We start from the raw sequence: 19500 nt of genomic DNA on the forward strand, positions 1-19500 counted from the left end.
CACACCGAGTGCCCAGGCAGCAGCACCAGGCAGCCACGTGTGGGCTTCACCATTCAATGCCAAGGCATCCCAGCACAGACTCATCCAGAGCAAACCCAGGGTGAATTCCAAGCAGATACGCTTGGAAAACCTATGCTTTCCTTTCCCTGTGTCCTAAATCTGTCTACCACCACCATCTTGCCATCTTCTCTGTGTAAAAGCTTTTCATTTACTGAGGGCTGCAATTAAGTGCACTTTCTCTCCTGCAAACAAAAATAACTTCAGCAGCTGAATTGAAATGCCCCAGCGTGCTGCTGCTGAACAGCCAAGGCTGCGGACAATGTGAAGCCCTTAGACCAGGACACTCGAGGTCAGGATCCTGCTCCTGATGCTACTGTGCCTCCAGTGTGCACTTACTGAGCACGGGAAGGGCAGACGCAGCCCCTGCCCTCAAGGAGCTTACAGTCCTGCCCGGGGCGGAGTAAGCTGGCCGGTGTTACAAAGGCAGTTAAGCTCCTGATGGTTAAGGAAGCGCCAAGGAGGCTTTCATCCACTGTCACCCTCGCGCCTCACTGAGCTCAAGATTCTGCTAAAACTGGAATAATTCCTTCTTCAGCTGTTGACATAGTGCCGTGAGGACCTCAAAGGCCAAGGATCCTAAAAAAAAGCATAAAGGGCAATCCCAAATAGGGACTGTTTGTTGATGAACGAGGTCATGGTGCTAATGCACGCTCTAAAAGATGTGCTAGGTTCCGCCGCGCCGTAGGAAAGCGCGAGCAGAGGGCGAGAAGGGCTGCAGCTCGCTGGTACCTGCTCCGAAAAACAACACACGCGGGGGGCGGGGGCGGGGAGGGATCCGGAGCAAATTCCGAAGTTGGAACTTCGGAAAGCGACACCCTCAGTCACTCAGCACCGCGGCCACTAGTGTTCTCCCCCGCGTCACCCACCCTCCAGGCGGCTGCGCACCGTCCCCACCCGGGAAGCCTAAACCCGGGTCCTGACCCGCCGGACCCAGCCGCGGGCGCCGCCTGCTGCCCATGCGCGGACTCTGACAGGTCGGAGCGCGGGGGCGGGGCTGACGCACTAAGGGTGGGGGCTCTTCTCGCGTGAACTAATGGCGTCATCAGAGCGACGGGCCCGGAAGGAAGTAGCGTGTGGAGGGCGTGGCGGTTTCTACGGTTGCCCTGGGGTTCGGACGGGTACGGAGCGCCTGGAGGGACAGCCTGGTACGCGGCCCCCGCCCCTTAGTGTGCGCGCTGGGCCTAGCTGCGGCTCCCGGCCGGAGCTTCTGAGCGGTCCTCCCGGGCCCCGGGCCCAGCCACCCCCCTCCGTCAGGACCGAGAAAGCCATCCCTTTCTGTTCCGTCCCTTCCCCGCGAGCCCCAGAGCGCTTGGGACGCGCGACCCTCTGTCGGGGGAGGGCAGGGAAGGGGCGGGGAGGGGAGGGGGGCATTGCAGACAGGACGCAGCTGCAGATCGGTAGCTGGAGTCCGTCACGGTAAAAGAAGCGCCTTGCAGATGTCCGAGCCCGAGTCCTGTTAGCCCCGGGAGGCAGGATCCACGCCCCGCGCGGGGGCCCCCGGGCCGCCTGACTGGGAACTTCTTCCGTTGCCATCGTCTTTCCAGATCCTTCAGGGCCCGGGAAATGAGTCTGGACGCCAGCTGTCCGTCCTCCTGGCGCTGGCGCTCACTGGGACCCGCGATCCCAGTCTTCCCACCCTGGGGAGCCCTCTTCTGCTCTGACCCTGGGCTTGGGGGCCCGTCGGGTGCAAAGTGCCAGTCGAGTGTACGGGCGGGTGTATTCAGAGCCCTCCCCTGCTTAGAGCCGAAGGAATAACTGGGAAGGTGGACGGAAGGCCAGAGAACCCCACCGTGCAACTCTGCTCACATGCTGCCTCTGTCGCCCCAGCATCTGAAAGGAGTAAATAATGGTTTCCTTTGGAGTGGCAGGCAATTAGGACGGGCAGGCAATTCTCTGACCAGAATTACATAGCCACAACTGCCTGTCGCTTGACATCCTCTGTAATTTGGGCAACCTACTGCAGCTGCCTCTCTTCCCTTTTACTAGTAGGAGTGACTCCAGTGACAGCACATTCGTGTCCCCAGGAAGGGAAGGCTGTGTTCTGAACGCTGCCCAGTTGGCTCCGCTTCTCTCTCGGGCCCGGCTGTCTCTGGAGCCACTGCCTCCTCAAGGAGGTAGGGAATATAATCCCACAGTGAAGGAAGGAGTGGGAACGCTGCCTGAGAGCAAGGATGAGGCCAGTTGGCGTAGCCTTGTGTTCAGGCTTCAACAGGCTGGGTCTGAGCCACTTCCAGGAAGCTCAGCTTAGTGAGGGGCTCTTCCTGTCACGGCTTTTCTCCTGCATGTCGGGCCACACACATTTCCCTGCGTCTTTTTCCCTAGGATACAGGTTCGCTGATGGCTCAGTTGGGAGCAGTTGTGGCTGTGGCTACCAGTTTCTTTTGTGCATCTCTCTTCTCAGCTGTGCACAAGATAGAAGAGGGACATATTGGGGTGTATTACAGGTAAGGAAGAGACAGGAAGAAGCTGGCAACTTCCTGTTAAGTGACTTTCCTAGTCACTGGCCGATTCTATTGGATATCTGTGAATATTGAGTAGAGGAGTCTTTTAGATTGAGCTGTTGTGTCAGTGACCACGGAAACAGGTGTACACCCACACTCATATACATTTATAAAACTTAATCTTACATCGATGCCATGGATGGTGAACCATAAATGTGTATAGAGATTTAGAGACAAAATCTGAAGGAAACCAGTGCTTGCAGATCATCCCTGAAACATTGTTTTCTCCTATATCCCTTGCAGGCATCCTGGTGCCACAAAGTTACCTCCAGTGAGCACCAGTTCATGATGGCAACTTGAGGAGCTGGCCTGCTCCACTAGTTTGTACCCACTCATTAAAATTAACATTTCAAGAAAAAAGAATCCTGCAGATTGACATATATCTGTCAAGGCAAACCCTAGGATAGTAGTTCTTACAAGAAAGGAACCTGTTGTATCACTTGTCTATTTTGTTACTCTCTTTTTTGAAAAAAAAAAAAAATAGTGTATTTTTTTCTTTATAATACAAAGCAAAGAAGCACTTCTAAATCTTGGGTTGCTTTCCTTCCAGTAACCTCCATGACCAAGTCTTTTGCTTTAAGTCTTTATGAATTCCTCCTTATATATGCCCAAGATGCCTATTTCCTGGACTGCCAATAGCAAGTTCTGGAAGCCTCATTGGGCTCCACTCTCTGCTTTATTTCTCCCCACATTCTGCTCATATGTCCCCAAAAAAGGCATTAATTTTGTTACCCTTTACACATAACTTGGTTATAAAGATAATTCTGCCCAAAAAAAATATGTATATGTTTTTTAAAGCATTCTGAAAATTATTCTTTTGCTTGTTCGTGCCCCTGGACTCCAACATTACTGCAGTTGATTGGATAATTGTATTACTGGACTTAACCGCCCCCATGGATTGCCGCAAACTCAATGGATATGACCAAGTGAAACTTCTCATCTGTTAAGGATTGCCAGAGATCCTGCTGTCTTCATTCCACCTAGCCCATGTGCCTATTTTTCTGCTTCAAAAGCATGAATAATGGTTTTATGTTTTACTATCAGGCTTCCTATAATATGAGGGTCAAGCTGAGAGGAAGGGGTCTGTGGACATGGCTCAGGCACGTGTCACTGTATGAAACATGTATGGGACTATAGAGAAGGTCAGTGCAAATAGTATTGCTGTGATTAATACCTCTTGCTAAACTGTTTCTCTCTTCCTCCTCTGCAGAGGTGGAGCCCTCCTGACTTCTACCAGCGGCCCAGGTTTCCATCTCATGCTTCCTTTCATCACCTCATATAAGTCTGTGCAGGTAAACTCGGTGTGTAGGGTGTGTTTGAGCCACTGCAGGTTTGGGGTGTTTACCAACACATGATTTGGAATTATTTCCCATTACATGAGTATAATGCCTTTTCAAGGAATCATATATACAGGATTCCTTGATAGGATCTATGTCCTGTAGATATATATGATATATATATATATATGTTTATGTATATATACATATATATATGTGTGTGTGTGTGTGTGTGTATATATATATATATATAAAGAATGAGGCTCCATGAACCACATATTCTAGAGCTTTATTTGACTGTTGAAATAGCTGAATGGGTCATTGCATTGGCCCATCACTCCCAGCTGGGAATTATTTTTTCACTTCAAGGTAGAGCCAGAGAAGAATCAGTTCTGAATGTATAGAAGGTGAAGTAGGATGTGTGTGTCTGTGTATTTAAATCACAGGCTACCAAGATAAATGGAAATGAAACACAGTAATTTTGCTGGTTCTTATTTGAACTTCATAGATGTAAACATAATTTGGGGGGTTAGGGGAAAGGAAAGTTGGACTTGGTGAAGGGAAATGACATTTGAAGGAGGAGTAGGATTAGTTATGATAGATCTAAAGCCTGGCTAAGTTAGACTAGCCATCTTTGAAGTATGTCCAGCTACAAGGGTTAAGGAGATTTAGAAAATGACTTTTAAACTGACCCAGGAAAATATCCTGGAGCACCTCATCAGCATTCTCTGTTCATTTCTTCTGCCATTTCCTGTGCTTGATGGTTTTCAGAGTGCATTTATGCCCAGGATCTCAGGAGTCTAACAGTAATTCTTAGAAGCGGTTGAGCCAGGTTAAATACAGAATCCTCTTGTTGTGAGACTAGTAAAGGAAGATAGCAGAGGTAAAGACGGGTCTTAAGACTCCTAATCCAGGGTTGTTTTCACTAAACCATTTTTACTCAGCTTTTTCATGTGATGATTCACTTACAGTGAAGCTGGGCTTACGTACCTTTGTTCGTCTGGGCCTCACACTCTGTGTAAATAAAGATTAGGCTGAGTGTTCATGTTTAACAAGGGCAAAGCTCAACCCAGTTAACCTCAAAGACCAGGCCATTTGGGATTCCAAAACTAAGTTACTTTGCTCAGCACTGCCCATCTTACATCCTTTTATGTCTCTTCTATTTCTAGACCACACTGCAGACAGATGAGGTGAAGAACGTGCCATGCGGAACTAGGTAAGGTGCCTGGAGTGAAGCAGTCAAGCCTGCATCAGCGGGAGGGCCATCTGGCTACAGTTATAGACGGTGAAAAGAGAAGCATTCCTTCTGGGCGGTTCCACCAAGTTCCCTGCCTTCTGGCTCGCTAGGTGCCAATGTGACTAGGCAGTGCAGTGCAGTAGGGAAAAATCACAGAAGGTAGACAGGTTTGGGAGGGCCTTAAATGCTGTGCTAAGTTTGGGCTTTTTCTGTGACAAGTGAAGATCCACCAGAAGCTTTTAGCAGATAAATGACTTGATAGAAGAAGGTACGTTTAGCATAACCAGCTATGGAAAATGTCGTAAAGGTGGAGGGTGACCTTGGGGGGTCTGGACACCAGTCTGGTAGTCTCTGATTGGAAAGAACACCAGTCTGGTAGTCTGATTGGAAAGTAAAGATCTAAATTGGAATAAAGTAAGAGAGATACCTGGGTGGCTCAGTGGTTGAGCATCTACCCTTAGCTCAGGGCGTGATCCTGGGTCCTGGGATCAAGTCCTGCATCAGACTCCTCACAGGGAGCCTGCTTCTCCCTCTGCCTATGTCTCTGCTCCTCTCTGTGTGTCTCTTATGAATAAATAAATAAAATCTTTAAGAAAAGAAAAAAGGAATAGAGTAACAAACACCACCATAGGGAAACATTCAAGGAGGGCAAATCCAGGATTAGGGCATCACACAGGACAAATGGCCTGATTGCATCACAAGGAGGAGCTTTGGGTTGTAAAGGAGACATGAAAGACATTAACAAAGCAATGATAAGCCTTAATTAGAACCTGGTTCAAGAATACCATCTATGAAAGACACAGGGGGACTGTCAGCTCGGGTGGCCATAAGAGAGTGCCACAGACTGAGTAGAAACTCAGAGTCCAAGGTGCCAGCAAAGTTGGTTTCTAGTGAAGCCTCTTTTCCTCGCTTGCAGATGGCCACTATGCCGTGTCCTCACGTGGCCTTTCCTCCATGCATACAGAGAGAAAATCTCTGGTGTCTGCCTCTTTGCCTTTACCAGGCCAATCAGGTTAGGGCCCCACCTATGGCTTCATGGAGCCTTAATTACTACCTTAAGGCCCTATCTCAATACAGTCACATGGGGGTTTTATTTAGAATTTCAGCAAGTTGATTTTTGAAGGGCACACAATTCAGCCCATAACAGGAAAATTCAGGAGACTGGAATAAGGACTGGGTATTAGACACTGTTAAGGAATTATTGCTAATTTTCTTAGGTTTGGGAACAGAGTTAGACTACATAGGAGAATGTCATTATTCCTTGGTGAGTGTTGCTTACTGATATTTTAAGGGGGAAGAGTATCATGACTAGAACTTTGAAATGTTCAGCATGAAAATGCAGATCTGTAAGGTAAAATTGTTAATTGCTCAATATAGGTGTTTGTGTATGGACAGTAGTTGTACTATTTTTTCAATATTTCTGTCTGCTTAAAATTATAATGAATATTTGCAGGGAAGGGGAAGTGCTGAACCAAAGTCATGGTGAAGACAAAGTGAGAAATGGTGACCATAAAATTCCACTGTGGCCTTCTAAGCTCTGAGAATTCCTTGACTTTTCCCTTCAGTTGATTGCTTTAATCAAAAGGCATTGCAGATTCAAAAGATATGAACTATTCTTTTCTTAGTGGCACCCCAGAAGTTTCACTTTTCTCCTCATGGAGATATTTTTAGGAAGTGTGGTTTGTTTGTTTTTTTTAAGATTTTATTTTTTACTTATTTGAGACAGAATGCACAAGAGTGAGTATGAGCAGGAGGAAGGGGCAGACTAAGAGGAAGAAGCAGACTCCCCGCTGAGCAGGAAGCCTGATGCAGGGCTCAGGACTCCAGCTGGAGCCCAAGGCAGACAGTTAACTGACTGAGCCACCCAGGCACCCCAGGAGGTGTGGTTTTCTGGGAGATTGTGTTCTTTCTCTAAGCTCAGAAGATTCCTACTTGGAGATCCATCCTGGCTTCTGGCCTCCCATGAACTCTGCTGCTCCTTTGCTGCCAAGTCACACACCTTATGCCATCACCCAGAGACTGCACTATATTCCAGAGCCTACTGGTGACCTCTTTGTTCATTCTTCCCTCAACAGTGGTGGTGTAATGATCTACTTTGACCGAATTGAAGTGGTGAACTTCTTGGTCCCCAATGCAGGTACATTTTTCCAGTTGACCTTCACCTTCAGCTTACTTTGCCTAGCATGTCCCCGAACCCGCCGGCAGGGAGAGCTGCTGGGTGGGTCTGAGCAAGAGAGTCCTGCCTTTTCTTACTCCGCAATCCCTCCTTCCCTCACAGTGTATGACATAGTGAAGAACTATACTGCTGACTACGACAAGGCCCTCATCTTCAACAAGATCCACCATGAACTGAACCAGTTCTGCAGTGTGCACACGCTTCAGGAGGTCTACATTGAGCTCTTTGGTAAGAAGGCCTCTGGTGGCCGCAGCAGGCCTCAGCAGCTGTTTCCCCCACCGCCTGCTTCTGAGCTATGCTAGGGGAGGATGGGTTCAGGGGACCAGGTCAGAGAACCTGGTGCTCAGGAACAGGTTACATGCGGAATTCCTAGAAAACGTTGATGACAGTGGCATAAGGTTGTGAAAGCAGGTGAGCTTTGGGCATGGGGATCACGGTGGACTAGAGAACTCCTGGCCCAAATCAGAGGACTGGAAGGCAGGGTGTTCCTACTGTCCCTGAAACAGCCTTCTGTAATGAAGATAGGGTCTGTTCTAGAAGAACCTTAGAGATTATCCAGCCCAACAGCCTCATCTTCAGATAAGGGGACGGAGGCCCACAGAGAACATTGCAAAGCTAGTTGGTAGCAGGAATGAGGCTAGAACCTGCCTCCCCTGGCTCTTGCTTCAGAGTGCTTCTTCGTACGCCACGCTGAATGAAGGGCACCCAGGAAAGGTGAGGAGGATGGTAGGCTTCACATTTAATTCTAGAAGTGGGACAGGGACCATAACTTCTTAAAGTTCCTAGTTTCTTTAAGCCTATACAGGTAGAAATGAATAGGAAAACACTTAAGAGAATCCATATGTTTTAAGTAAACACTTTTTGACCTTTTTGCCAGTCAAAGTCAACATAGCCTGACTTTAGCAGCAAGCAAAGAAACAGTTCAGTATTGTTACAGATCTTCGGTGGTTTTTAGTGTGTATGTATTTTGGCGCTTGCTGCCAGAAGTTTTCTAGTGGCCAGTGCTAAAAGTAAATGGTACTAGAACTATTCTGGGTATTAGGATGGGACAGTGACTTTTCCCAGGAATCTTCATTCAAAAGGACCCTGATAGAACATTTCACAGAGTAGACAGGAGGAGGAACCCCGGTACTGCCAGCGATCTCCATTAGCCTGTTGTACTGTGTTTCCAATTTGAGAAATCATCAGAATCACTTTTAATTTTTCTGCAGTAGAAAGTGAGTCTAAATTCACTGTACAGGGTTGGATTCAATGTGTTTTTAAGAAAAATTTCATTAATTTGCTATTTTTAAAAAATTTATTTATTCAGGGGCAGCCCTGGTGGCTCAGTGGTTTAGTGCCACATTTGGCCCAGGTTGTGATCCTGGAGACCTGTGATCAAGTCCCACGTTGGGTTCCCTGCATGGAGCCTGCTTCTCCCTCTGCCTGTGTAAAAAGGCAAAATCTTAAAAAAAAAAAAAAAAGTATTCATGAGAGACACAGAGAGAGGCAGAGATGCAAGCAGAGGGAGAAGCAGGCTCCACGCAGGGAGCCCAATGCGGAGACCCAATCCTGGATCCCAGGATCACATCCTGAGCCCAAGGCAGAGACTCAACTGCTGAGCCACCCAGGTGCCCCAATTTGCTATTTTTTTTTTTAACCTCAAACTGAAAGCATTTTATAAAATAGCATTAGATTTCTCTAGCCATTGTTTTAGAACTTTTAAATGAATATTTTAAAGCAAAAGACAAAGGACTCTAATTTCCATGAAAAAATGAAACTGTGAGATTGTTTTGCATTAGAAAACTTCTTCCTGTCGGGGTACCTGGCCAGCTCAGTTGGTGAAGCATGCAGCTCTTGATCTCAGAATCATGAATTTGAGCCCCATGTTGGATATGAAGATAACTTAAAAAAATTTTTTTAAGGGGCACCTGGGTGGCTCAGTGGTTGAGCATCTGCCTTTGACTCAGGGAGTGATCCCAGGAAGGATCAACTCCCACATCAGGCTCCCTGTAGGGAGCCTGCTTCTCCCTCTGCCTGTGTCTCTGCCTCTCTCTCTGTATCTCTGATGAACAAATAAATAAAATCTTTAAAAAAAAAAAAAAAAAGCTTTAAAAAAGCTAACAAAAAAAAAAGAAACTTCTTACTGCCTGAGAAATAAATTTAGTAGCTTAGGGGATCCCTGGGTGGCGCAGCGGTTTGGCGCCTGCCTTTGGCCCAGGGCGCGATCCTGGAGAGCCGGGATCGAATCCCACATCAGGCTCCCGGTGCATGGAGCCTGCTTCTCCCTCCGCCTGTGTCTCTGCCTCTCTCTCTCTCTCTATGACTATCATAAATAAATAAAAATTAAAAAAAAAAAATTTAGTAGCTTAGTGAAGCTTCTTGTACAGAGATGCTGGAAAAATGTATTTGCTTTGAATTTTTTTTTCTCTTAAGTTTTGCAAGCAAACACTGTCTTGCTTAGAATCTGTGTCTATAAAGGAGGAATTCACGTCTCTAATCCGATTCCTGAAATGTGGGAAGTTTTCCACTAGTTCTCCCCTCTCAGGACTCACAGCCCTGACTTCCCACATTACTGTGTGATTCTCATCAGTGCTTACATGGATGCATCCGCTTGCCCATTTTATAAAAAACATTACTTAGTTCTTGTTCAGAAGTTGATCTGCATCAACCTTTTTGTGTAACATAACCTAATCTGGATTTATCTATATAACTATAATGTATAAACAAACAACTTATTACCAATATTACTTTGGTAATAAAGCACCTAGCAAAATATTTCTTCCAGATTTTCCTAGAAAGTTATGAGCCCAGGACCACAGGCATCCGGCTGCTTTAACTCAGATGTAATTTGGTCTAATAAATGACTATTTGTTATTAACTTAGGGAAGGCACAGAATGTCTCAAAGTTTGGTTGGTATCCCCTTTAAGATAGAAAATCTGAAATGTAATGTTTATTTACAGCTGTCAAATTGTTAAACATGTATCAGGTCTGAGGTGCTACCTTGTGATAAGAGGCTTGTGAGAGGATATCCAGTGCATGAGAACGCTAAAATCCCTTGCTTACTGAGATAACAGTCGAGGATAGTGTTGTTTTAAGCCCTAAAAATTAAAGCATAGTAATTAAACAGTGTATTATTTGGCTACGAACTAGCTTGAGCACATTGCTGAACTTCCATGGGCCTCAGTCTGGTCTGGGCATCTATTAAAGATCATCTATTAAAGAACCATTTGCGGTTCCTCAGAGGTTCCTGTTTGGGCACAAGTGACCAAGAAGCCCCTTAAAGCAGGTAGCAGCTGACAGTGAAGGAGGTGATTCAGTCGAATGTCCCAGCCTGGTTTTGTGGAGTCTTCTCAGTGTCGCCAAGGATCTTACCAAGGACCTGGCAGGCAGGGGGTCAGAAAGAGAAGGTTCCAGCTGAGAGGGAAGCTCTGGTGCTGCAGGATCACAGCGGGCAGGGGTGAGGGGGGTGGGCACCAGTCAGAGCTCTTCCTACACTTGCCTATGAAACGACTCCCACGTGCATTCCAGACAGAGCAATCAGGGCCAAAGCAAACGACACATCAGAAGACTCAGGCTCGTTTCCAGAACCGTAAATTTTCATTTTCCTCCTGTGTTATTTGAGGGAGTTCTTAATGGAAATAGTCTTCCTTGGGGCTTTTGTTGACGTCAGCATCTGTTTTTCTTTTAGAAACTTCTAAAATGACTGCATTTCTTGTGTTTGGGTCTCTTCAAAATACCTACCATAGCCACTCCACCTTCCTCTCGAAAATGGGGTGTCTGCCTTCTCTTTAGCTGCTGTTGTCTAGGGAAAGCCTGCCGCCTGACTCAAGAAATGTGCAAGAATTGTTCTTTCTCTTTTTAAAGCTCGGTTTCCTTTTGGGCAAGGTTGATATTTTCAGCAACCTCGGTGATTTCATCTAGAGGCCACAAGAAAAGGTTACTCTCACATCCAGCTAATGTAGAGGTGTGTTGTTTTTAAAGATGTGCAGGGAATCTTTAGATTTCTGGGTTCTGATAAGCACGCAGCCTCAGAAAGACCTTTTGCCTGTCAGGTGCATTCTTGAGCATGTGTTTTAGTTTGTACTCTACCCCCATACTTTCCTCCATCCTGCCTAAAAAGTGTAACGACAACCTTTTCTGTCTGTCTTGATTCCAGATCAGATTGATGAAAACCTCAAGCTGGCTCTACAGCAGGACCTGACCTCCATGGCCCCCGGGCTTGTCATCCAAGTAAGCATTGCCACAGTGGAGAACCTCCTGCGGAAGATGGATTCTGTACCCATCCACCCCCCGCAAGGGATGTCCTTTCTTTGCAGGAAAACCAAGGGCAAGTGGGAACTGCTTATGTCCCTTACCACCCTCACCTTCCCATTCAGTGCTATTTTTATCCTTCTCCAGGCTGTGCGGGTGACAAAACCCAATATACCTGAGGCGATCCGCAGAAACTACGAGTTGATGTGAGTTTTCCCTCCACCCAAGCTATGCCCCTCACTCTCCCCCACACCCCACACCCCATCCCATCCCAGTGTGAACCAAAGCTGTACCAGGTGTTTATTCCCCTTCTTGAGTCTTCTTTATAGCCCATTGCTCAGTTAGATGGAGCTAGTGTGTTGGACAATCACCTGGACTCCATAGCAGTGATTGAGAGCCACAGGAGAAGCCCTTTCAAGCAGTGATGCTTTTAAAAGGGCCAGGGGGCATTGTTTTGTGTTTCATGGCTCATGCCAAAGAAGATGGGAGGGAAGGGTGGTTAAGTGAGCAGGCAGGTGCATTTTACCAAGGTAAATTATGCTTTATTTCCCACAAATGAGTTATTTTGGAGCAGAAAGAGAGCCATGTTACTGTCTGCAACAGATCTGCTTTTACTTGGGACATTCAACAGCCTTCCAGGAGAGAGTAAGAACTCACAGTTTGCCTCTCTGCAGCAAAGTTTGGCTTCTCCGGGGGACAGTGAAGGTCCTGGGAAGCTTTTTCCATGGCAGCCTCACAGCTGCATACCTTTTTTCCCTTCAGGGAAAGTGAGAAGACGAAACTTCTCATTGCAGCCCAGAAACAGAAGGTGGTGGAGAAGGAGGCTGAGACGGAGCGGAAGAAGGCCCTCATCGGTCTGAATGTGGTTCTGTGACCTCCTTTCAGGGCAAAGGTTGGGGGCGGGGGTGTGGTGGCAGGAAGCTGCCAGGTCCTCCAAACCCTTGCCAGGTACAAGAGGGGCATTCAGACGCCCAGAAACAAAGCTGAAGTCGTCAGATCATGGCCAGGGGCAGTGAGTTTTGAGTCTCCCCATTATCTCTGAAATGAATGGAAATTTTCCTGTTAATTCTTAATGGATAGTAATAATGGCCAGCACCTATTGAGCACTTACCACGAGTCATGTACTTTTTTCTAAGTACATGTAAATATGAAGTACCTCACTTCTCCCAGCCATGAGGTAAGGTAGGTACTATCGTTAACCTCATTTTATTAAACCAAAGACCAGAGGGTTAAATAAGGTGCACAATGTCACATGGCAAGTAAGTGGTAGAAACAGGGTTCAAACCCAGGGACTCTGTCCAGAACTTGGTTCATAACCACTACACTAGATTATTAACTACTACTGCTTCCCAAGGTGACATGGCAGGAAGAAACTCTTATCTTATTCTTTAGACTATCCCTTGGGGAGAAATACTCTTGTGACTTAGGAGGGAGGTTAGGGCTTGCTCCCCACTTTTGCCAGAGGGCCCAGGTCTCCCCGTTCACTGTCTTGTGCTGGTGTCATCGTACCGTGCACACTGGCACAGCCCACGTGTGCCCACCGCAGTTCCCCTCTGAGGTTCTCCCTCTGAGCTTCCCCACCGTCCTGCATCAGGGACTCAGGAAAGGTGGAACTCAGTCCAGCTTTTGAAAATACCAGTGCTCTGAGCCTTTTCTCAATTTCATTACTGTAGAGGCAGAAAAAGTGGCCCAGGTCGCAGAAATCACCTATGGGCAGAAAGTGATGGAGAAGGAGACCGAGAAGAAGATTTCTGAAATTGAAGGTGAGCACAGGTGAAGTGAATGCTGGAGTTTTCCTCAGACCCTACCTTGTGGCAAGGTGGTGGGAGAGCCTTTTCCTTCACTCTTTCATCTTTGTTCTAAGATGTGATGATTTCTTTAGAAAATCACTTTTTCTCTGTGCTTTGAGTTGAGTTTGGGGGGAATAAGGGCTAAGCTGGCAATCAGTTTTCCACTTCAGAGGGCATTCACTCATCCAGCAGATGTCCACTGAGTGTGGCCAAACTTGCTCGTGTTAGGCCCAAGGAAAAGAAATCGTCTCAGTCCCTTGCTGTCTGGCAAGGGTCTCAGGGCATTGGAAGCAAAGGAAGCAAAGGAAGAGGTGAGGCCCCTGTGCCTTCCCTAGCCCCTTTGCAAGTCTATAAACACCACAGCTGTGGCCTGAATCTGCGCTCAGCATCCCCTGCAGTGGATACCCAGGCAGGTGTGAAAGAAACATCTCAAGTGTCATCTTTGCTGGCTTTTCTGTGTATTATTCACTTTCAGTTCCCTGCCCCTAAGCCCTCAGCTCATTCCTGCCACTCACCTTCTCCTTCATGTGGTGCCTTAAATCAGGCAAATTCTAGGACTCAAACTGGGACCTCAGAGCCCAGAGCACTGCTCTGTCCACTTGTACTCACTACGGGGACTCTCAGGGTCTGTGGGGGCCCAGTGAGGGGGCCAGTCAGGAGTTAGTTTACAGGTCAGTGGCTCTTTAGTTGGGAGCTCTTAGCAGAACAACACATTTGTATTTCTTATAAAAACCCGCAAGCAGGTGCTAAGGCCACTTGAATGGGCCGCATGCAGTCAACACCCCAGCCAGGCTGCACACTCTTTCCACCCAGGGTCATGCGGAGAGTGTGCAGCCAGAACCCACCCACGGCTGGCGGCTCTTCCCAGGCTCTTTGCTACAAATACTACTCACAGGAGGCTGGCCTCATTCCCAAGGCAAGTGAGCAAGTAGCAAACATTTTGCTTCAGCCTGACAGAAAAAGCTAGTCTCCGCAGATTAAGGAAGTGTATTGCATGCATAGTCGAAGTTGAAATAGCTCTTCTTCCAGACGGGTGTCAGTCTGGACCATGGCATGTATATCTCTTATTTAGCGTCGTGCCAGCTTAAGCACTGTTACCTAGAACCTTTTTGAAATGACTGATGGGGGACAAAAGGGCAATGAAGTTGGAGAGGGACCGAGCTGTTTTCTGTTGGTGGCATTCAGTTGTGGGTGGAGCCGCCTGTGGGCTCCTTGCGCTTCTGCCCTGCAGCACTAGAGGGATGAGGTGGAGAGCTCTGAAAATGCACGTGGGGACCAGGCTGCACCCCTGTCCTCCCAGACGGGGAGGGAAGAGGAGTAAGCATGTGGAAACAGGAAGTGTCTCTTGGCGGCAGTGTTTTCTCAAGACTGCCACCAAAGATGCTGCTGGGCACGGCAACAGACGTGCTTGTAGTCAGCCCCCACCACAGGGAGATGCCATCCAAGCACCCCTTTGTCGTGGTTGATTTTCATAACGACTTGTGAAAGAGGGCAGATGCCTCTTTCCCCATTTCACAGAAGAAAGAACCAAAGCACAGAGGAAAAAGAGCACCTCCCCATGGTAGCACAAGCAATTGGGGGGAGTCCCCAGGGCCCAGTGGTCTGGTGACCTCTGTGCTGCACTCACTGCATTCTTGCCCTCAGATGCTGCCTTTCTGGCCCGGGAGAAGGCAAAGGCTGATGCGGAGTGCTACACTGCCATGAAGCTCGCCGAAGCCAACAAGGTAAAGCCCAGTACTGCCTGGTAAAGAGGAGGTATGTTAGGTGTGGGGCTAATGTTGTTTGAGAGCTCCCGATGTCCCACGGCCACCACCACCACCGAAGCCCCTCCTGGCCAGAAGTGATGGCAGTGTGCTGAGCAGGACAGGTGTTGCCCCTTCCCTTAGCCAAGCCTCGACAGAAGTTTAATTGTGTGAAACACAGAAACTCTGAAAACTGGCAGCTATAACCTCACAAACCCATTAGTACCCTGTCACTAATAGAACAGAGAGGCCGGAAAGAGTAGAGAGGGCACCTTTCTTTGACAGAGCTCCTCTCCTTGTGAAAAGCGAAGGGTACCACCCAGAGTTTTCTTGAATCTGGCTCCACCTAGTCTTCTCTCCTTTGTTTCTTACAGCTGAAGCTGACCCCTGAATATCTGCAGCTGATGAAGTACAGAGCCATTGCTTCCAACAGCAAGATTTACTTTGGCAAAGACATCCCGAACATGTTCGTGGACTCTGCAGGCAGTCTGGGCAAGCAGTTTGAGGGGCTAGCAGACAAGCTGATTTTGGATGATGAGTCCTTGGATGCAGATCCTGAGGAGAATTGAAAGTTTTTTGTATACAGCCTCGGATGACATTTAAAAAGATCTTTATTTTTTAAATGAACCAGGATGCTCCTCCCTCCCACACTACCTGCTTTGACTCTCTTCCACATTCTGTGGTGAAAAAAGAAGAAATGGATTTAAATCTATTCCCCTTCCTGGGAAGGGAGGGCAGGGATTGATGATTTGGGGTCTTATTCAGGTAAGCAGGTTAGATGATTTCTGTTAAGATTGGTGAACCGTGGGTTTGACCTTTGACTTCCAGACACTAATTTTAGCCTTTTGAAGCTGGCTTAAGTAGGGATTTGATCATTACAGAGTGGGAGGAGAGGGCGTGGCCTTGGGGTGATTTCCTTTCCCTGATTTGGGAAATTGCGGTCCAATTTTCTCACCCCTGCCTCTAAGGTAGGAGATGCCTGTGGGTGAGACTCAGAAACTGAGCAACTGTGTACTTGTGAGTCTGCCAGCAGAGCTGGGGAGAACAGCTGCAGAGAACGTTTGGCTTTGCTGGTATTTTTGTCTGCATATGTGAGTTACTTCAGAAGCGCGCTTTGTCGAGTCCTCATAAGGAAGGACTGGTGCTAGGTTTTGCAAGCTTTTCTACACGCTACTCTCCTTGCCCCAGGGCTCAAAGAGCGGTGGTTTTTGACTACATTCCTGTGACAGGGTTTGGGCACCACCACATAACTCTTAAAACTTTTCACTTGTTCTGTGATTTGGGGTTTTGGGGGGGTTTTCCCCCCTCTCGAATCTGTTCATTGATTCCACTCAGCATTAGGAAGATAGGAACAAATAACCCAAGTGTCTTACTAGCTGCTGAAGTGAGATCTTCCATCTCTCAGACACCATGATACCTGCTTGGCAAACTACATATGTTCCTTGAGATCTAGCATCTTATTGTGGAGATTCTATGTTGACGAGCTCCTTTGGGAGCAGAGGAAGGTCACCTGAAAGATCTCCTAGTCTTAATGCTCAGAGCTTATGCTGATGGTCTGACAGTGATAAAAAGGGAGCCCACTAAATAGCACATTTTTTTTTTAATCTAGGGCACCAACCGCCACACAGGCGTCAGATTGAATGCCAGATCTCCAGACACAGCTGTGAGGGTACACGTCAAGAGTTCATGCCCAGGTCCCTGTGTTAGAAGGGCTGCATCAAAATCTGTTCCAATGTTTTAGGTTTTTCTTTTTTCCCATTTCTAATTAGGAAAATTTACATCACTCTGGGAGGTTTGGGATGGAGGAGGAGAAACATGAGAGAAAGGTTTTCTTATATCCTGAAATTGGAGTGAATGGGATAGTGGTGTCCAGCTTATGTAGATTGTGAGTTGTGTACCACATAGTTGGGTTATCTCCATTTAACTTGCAAGCATATTGGTATTCTCCATGACAAACTGGCCTAGGATTTGGCCTTGCTATTAGCTGCCCCCCCCACACACCATCACCGCCAAAAAAAAAAAAAAAAACCTACCACTTTTCCCTCAGTGATACCATGAATGATACTTTCTGGCACAGATCCCCCACCTCATTTTTGGTCCCATGCCCAGACTTATGGTTTATTGAGTGGCCCCAGAATTCGGCCCAGCTTGCTCCCGAGTAGCACCAGGACTGTCAAGAGTTTGGGGAGTATTCAACCTGCTTAAGTAGAAACAAAATGTTAACTCCTCTTCGTTCAACTGTTGCCCTTCTCTGTTCAAATATCTGGGACTTAGAATCTCAAACCACTGGTCCTGGTCACACTTAGTGCAAGCAACCAACTGTTCATAGGAATGATGGATTTTAACATGCTCAGAAGTGCTTGCAGAAGACAGTCCCCCAAGGCCAACATAGGGTATCTATTATTAAGATACACTCCCCCCTCCTCGCGTCTCAATGCCATTAATCACTTGTTAGGAGCAACATGACACATGATGTCCAGCATCCCCAATTTACATATTTGTCTGCTCCCTCTCTGAGCCTTGTTGCCTAGGCCTCAGAAAATACTACTTCAATTGAATAAAAAGTAAGGATATCTCAGCTTCTGTAAAGCACGTTTGCTCAGGTTATTCACTTGAAAGCCTAATACTAACATCCTCTGATAGCTTGTCCCTTGCACTAGATACACTTTAACCACAAGAGCCTCAATAAAATTAAATCCTGCTGCCCCTGCCCCCATCAATGCTAATGTTGCTTCCTCTTTGAACAAAAAATATGTTGTAGTATCCCTGAGTTTAAATTCACTGGTTATCTGTATCTGCCTGAATAGTAAAATCATGGAAGTCAGCAGTTTCCTTAGCATGGGACAACTAACCAGTCTGTGTGACTTTGTGTCTTCAGCACTTACTAGAAAATCTGATCTTAAAACATTTGAATTCTAAACATGTAAAATGTGACAGCCTACACTTTTGTAGGCAATAAAGTCATGGCTGCTATTTGTAAATGGAACTTCTATCAAAATAAGTAACTGTTTATAAAATTCAGTTTTTGTAGGATTTTTTTCAAGGAAAAGTCACCTTGGTTGAATGTTTCTCATTAAACTTCACAGAAATGGTTCATACTCAGTACTGTTTTTAATCACTTTTTTAATATAAGGACAGAATATTTGCAAGGAAGCCAAAGTTTGTTAATAATTTTTATAAGCCTAAAATAAATTTGAAGGAATCTGTGGTCATATCAAGTTGAAGGAGGGAAAAAAATAATTTAAAGAATTTTGGCAATGTGTTGACCCAAAAAAAAGGTTGTTTTCTAAATAGTTTGTTGTAATTTCTATAAGCCTGTGTATCTTTCAGCACTGATAACTTTGCCATTTACAGAGAGTAAGTTGTGAAAATGAGATCAAGTATTTACTAGCAATCTGATCAATTTAAGTTTGAAGATAAACCTCAATCCTCAGTTGAGAATAAACCTTTGTGTTGGCTAGTGGCTGCTCTGTGTCTGTGAACTTAACTGCTACTTCTTTAGTTCTATTCAGTAGGGTTTGAGCCACTGTTTCTATTGCTTCCTTAGAAAAGAGGTAATAGCCAATCAGTTTCTGTTTGTATTTCCATTTCTTTTTATTTCTGTTTTTGTGTAAGCTGGTGATTGACTAGTCAGACTAACTCTACTTTCAAAGCCTCGAGAGTTTAATTGACCCCCTTTGTAACTGCAAAATGTTTTATTAATCACTCTCATATGCTGGACTAATTACCTTGGGTGTGTTGATAGCTGCAGGAATTGTTTTAGACAATACTAAAGGTGAGAATTTATATCTTAGTTTTATTTTCAGTCTTGCTAAATAAAGTCTTTGCATCTACTTTTTTATTAAAGAGAAATTCAGCAATAGCTAATATTAGGATAGGTGATAAAAAGAAATAAAACATCCCTCTGCAGTGAGTTAAGTACAAGATGACCCTAAAAATATATTCTGATGAATATATCCCCATTATCAATGTAGAAACAATAAATTACTAATTTGTAAACATGACATGATTCTTGATAGGTGTTACGGAAATTGATTATTTTAAAGAATCCATTCACTTCTGCAATTACCCTCTAGGGTAGAGATCCTTTCAGTTGACCCAAAACTCATTTTTATATCAATTAAGTAAAAAAGTCCATCTCTGCTCTGGTAAGCTGCCCAGTGTAAGGCTGCCAAATAAAATACATGATGCTTGGTTCAATCTGAATTTCATAGAAACAACTAACTTGGGGCAGCCATGGTGGCGCAGCGGTTTAGTGCTGCCTGCAGCCCAGGGCTTGATTCTGGAGACCCTGGATCAAATCCCACGTCAGGCTCTCTGTATGATGCCTTCTTCTCCCTCTGCCTGTGTCTCTACCTCTCTCTCTCTCTCTCTCTCTCTGTCTCTTTGAATAAATAAATAAAAATCTTAAAAAAAAAAAAAAAGAAACAACTTTTAGCATTAGTATGTCTCAGATACTGCATGAGACATACTGAAAAATTAT

General features: G+C 46.0%; 1 protein-coding gene and 1 long non-coding RNA gene across 9 annotated transcripts; one reads left to right on the top strand and one right to left on the bottom strand.

Moving 5' to 3' along the window:
- The first annotated feature begins 1075 nt into the window (after positions 1–1075).
- On the top strand, positions 1076–18480 carry ERLIN2 (ER lipid raft associated 2). 8 transcript variants are annotated; one of them, XM_041752044.1, is made up of 13 exons: positions 1186–1205; positions 2050–2174; positions 2383–2504; positions 3772–3853; positions 5008–5054; positions 7151–7212; positions 7354–7479; positions 11391–11464; positions 11633–11691; positions 12248–12339; positions 13159–13248; positions 14920–14999; positions 15392–18480. In XM_041752044.1, exons 3-13 carry the CDS (start codon positions 2398–2400, stop codon positions 15584–15586), a joined length of 1014 nt encoding a protein of 337 aa, XP_041607978.1. In that variant the 5' UTR covers positions 1186–1205; positions 2050–2174; positions 2383–2397; the 3' UTR covers positions 15587–18480. The 8 variants fall into 8 exon arrangements, with proteins under 8 accessions (XP_041607976.1, XP_041607978.1, XP_041607973.1 ...); XM_041752039.1 differs by lacking the exon at positions 1186–1205 and adding an exon at positions 1212–1899; XM_041752043.1 differs by lacking the exon at positions 1186–1205 and adding an exon at positions 1212–1476 and having other exon boundaries at positions 2047–2174.
- On the bottom strand, positions 12006–15415 carry LOC121489259. Its single transcript, XR_005987310.1, has 2 exons — positions 15290–15415; positions 12006–12523 (listed from the first exon to the last, which is right to left on the bottom strand). It is a non-coding gene; the product is annotated as an uncharacterized LOC121489259 (long non-coding RNA).
- Positions 18481–19500: the final 1020 nt, after the last annotated feature.

This window comes from Vulpes lagopus, chromosome 4, assembly GCF_018345385.1.
Source record: "Vulpes lagopus strain Blue_001 chromosome 4, ASM1834538v1, whole genome shotgun sequence".
NCBI lineage: Eukaryota > Metazoa > Chordata > Mammalia > Carnivora > Canidae > Vulpes > Vulpes lagopus.

What these genes read in the sequence shown, in the direction of transcription:
- ERLIN2 (XM_041752038.1), top strand. Translation starts at nt 1,867, where the DNA reads ATGCTGCCTCTGTCGCCCCAGCATCTGAAAGGA. An exon ending in CGCCCCAGCATCTGAAAGGA is followed by an intron (nt 1,900 to 2,382) that starts GTAAATAATGGT and finishes CTTTTTCCCTAG; the next exon opens with GATACAGGTTCGCTGATGGC. An exon ending in CCTCATATAAGTCTGTGCAG is followed by an intron (nt 3,854 to 5,007) that starts GTAAACTCGGTG and finishes TTCTATTTCTAG; the next exon opens with ACCACACTGCAGACAGATGA.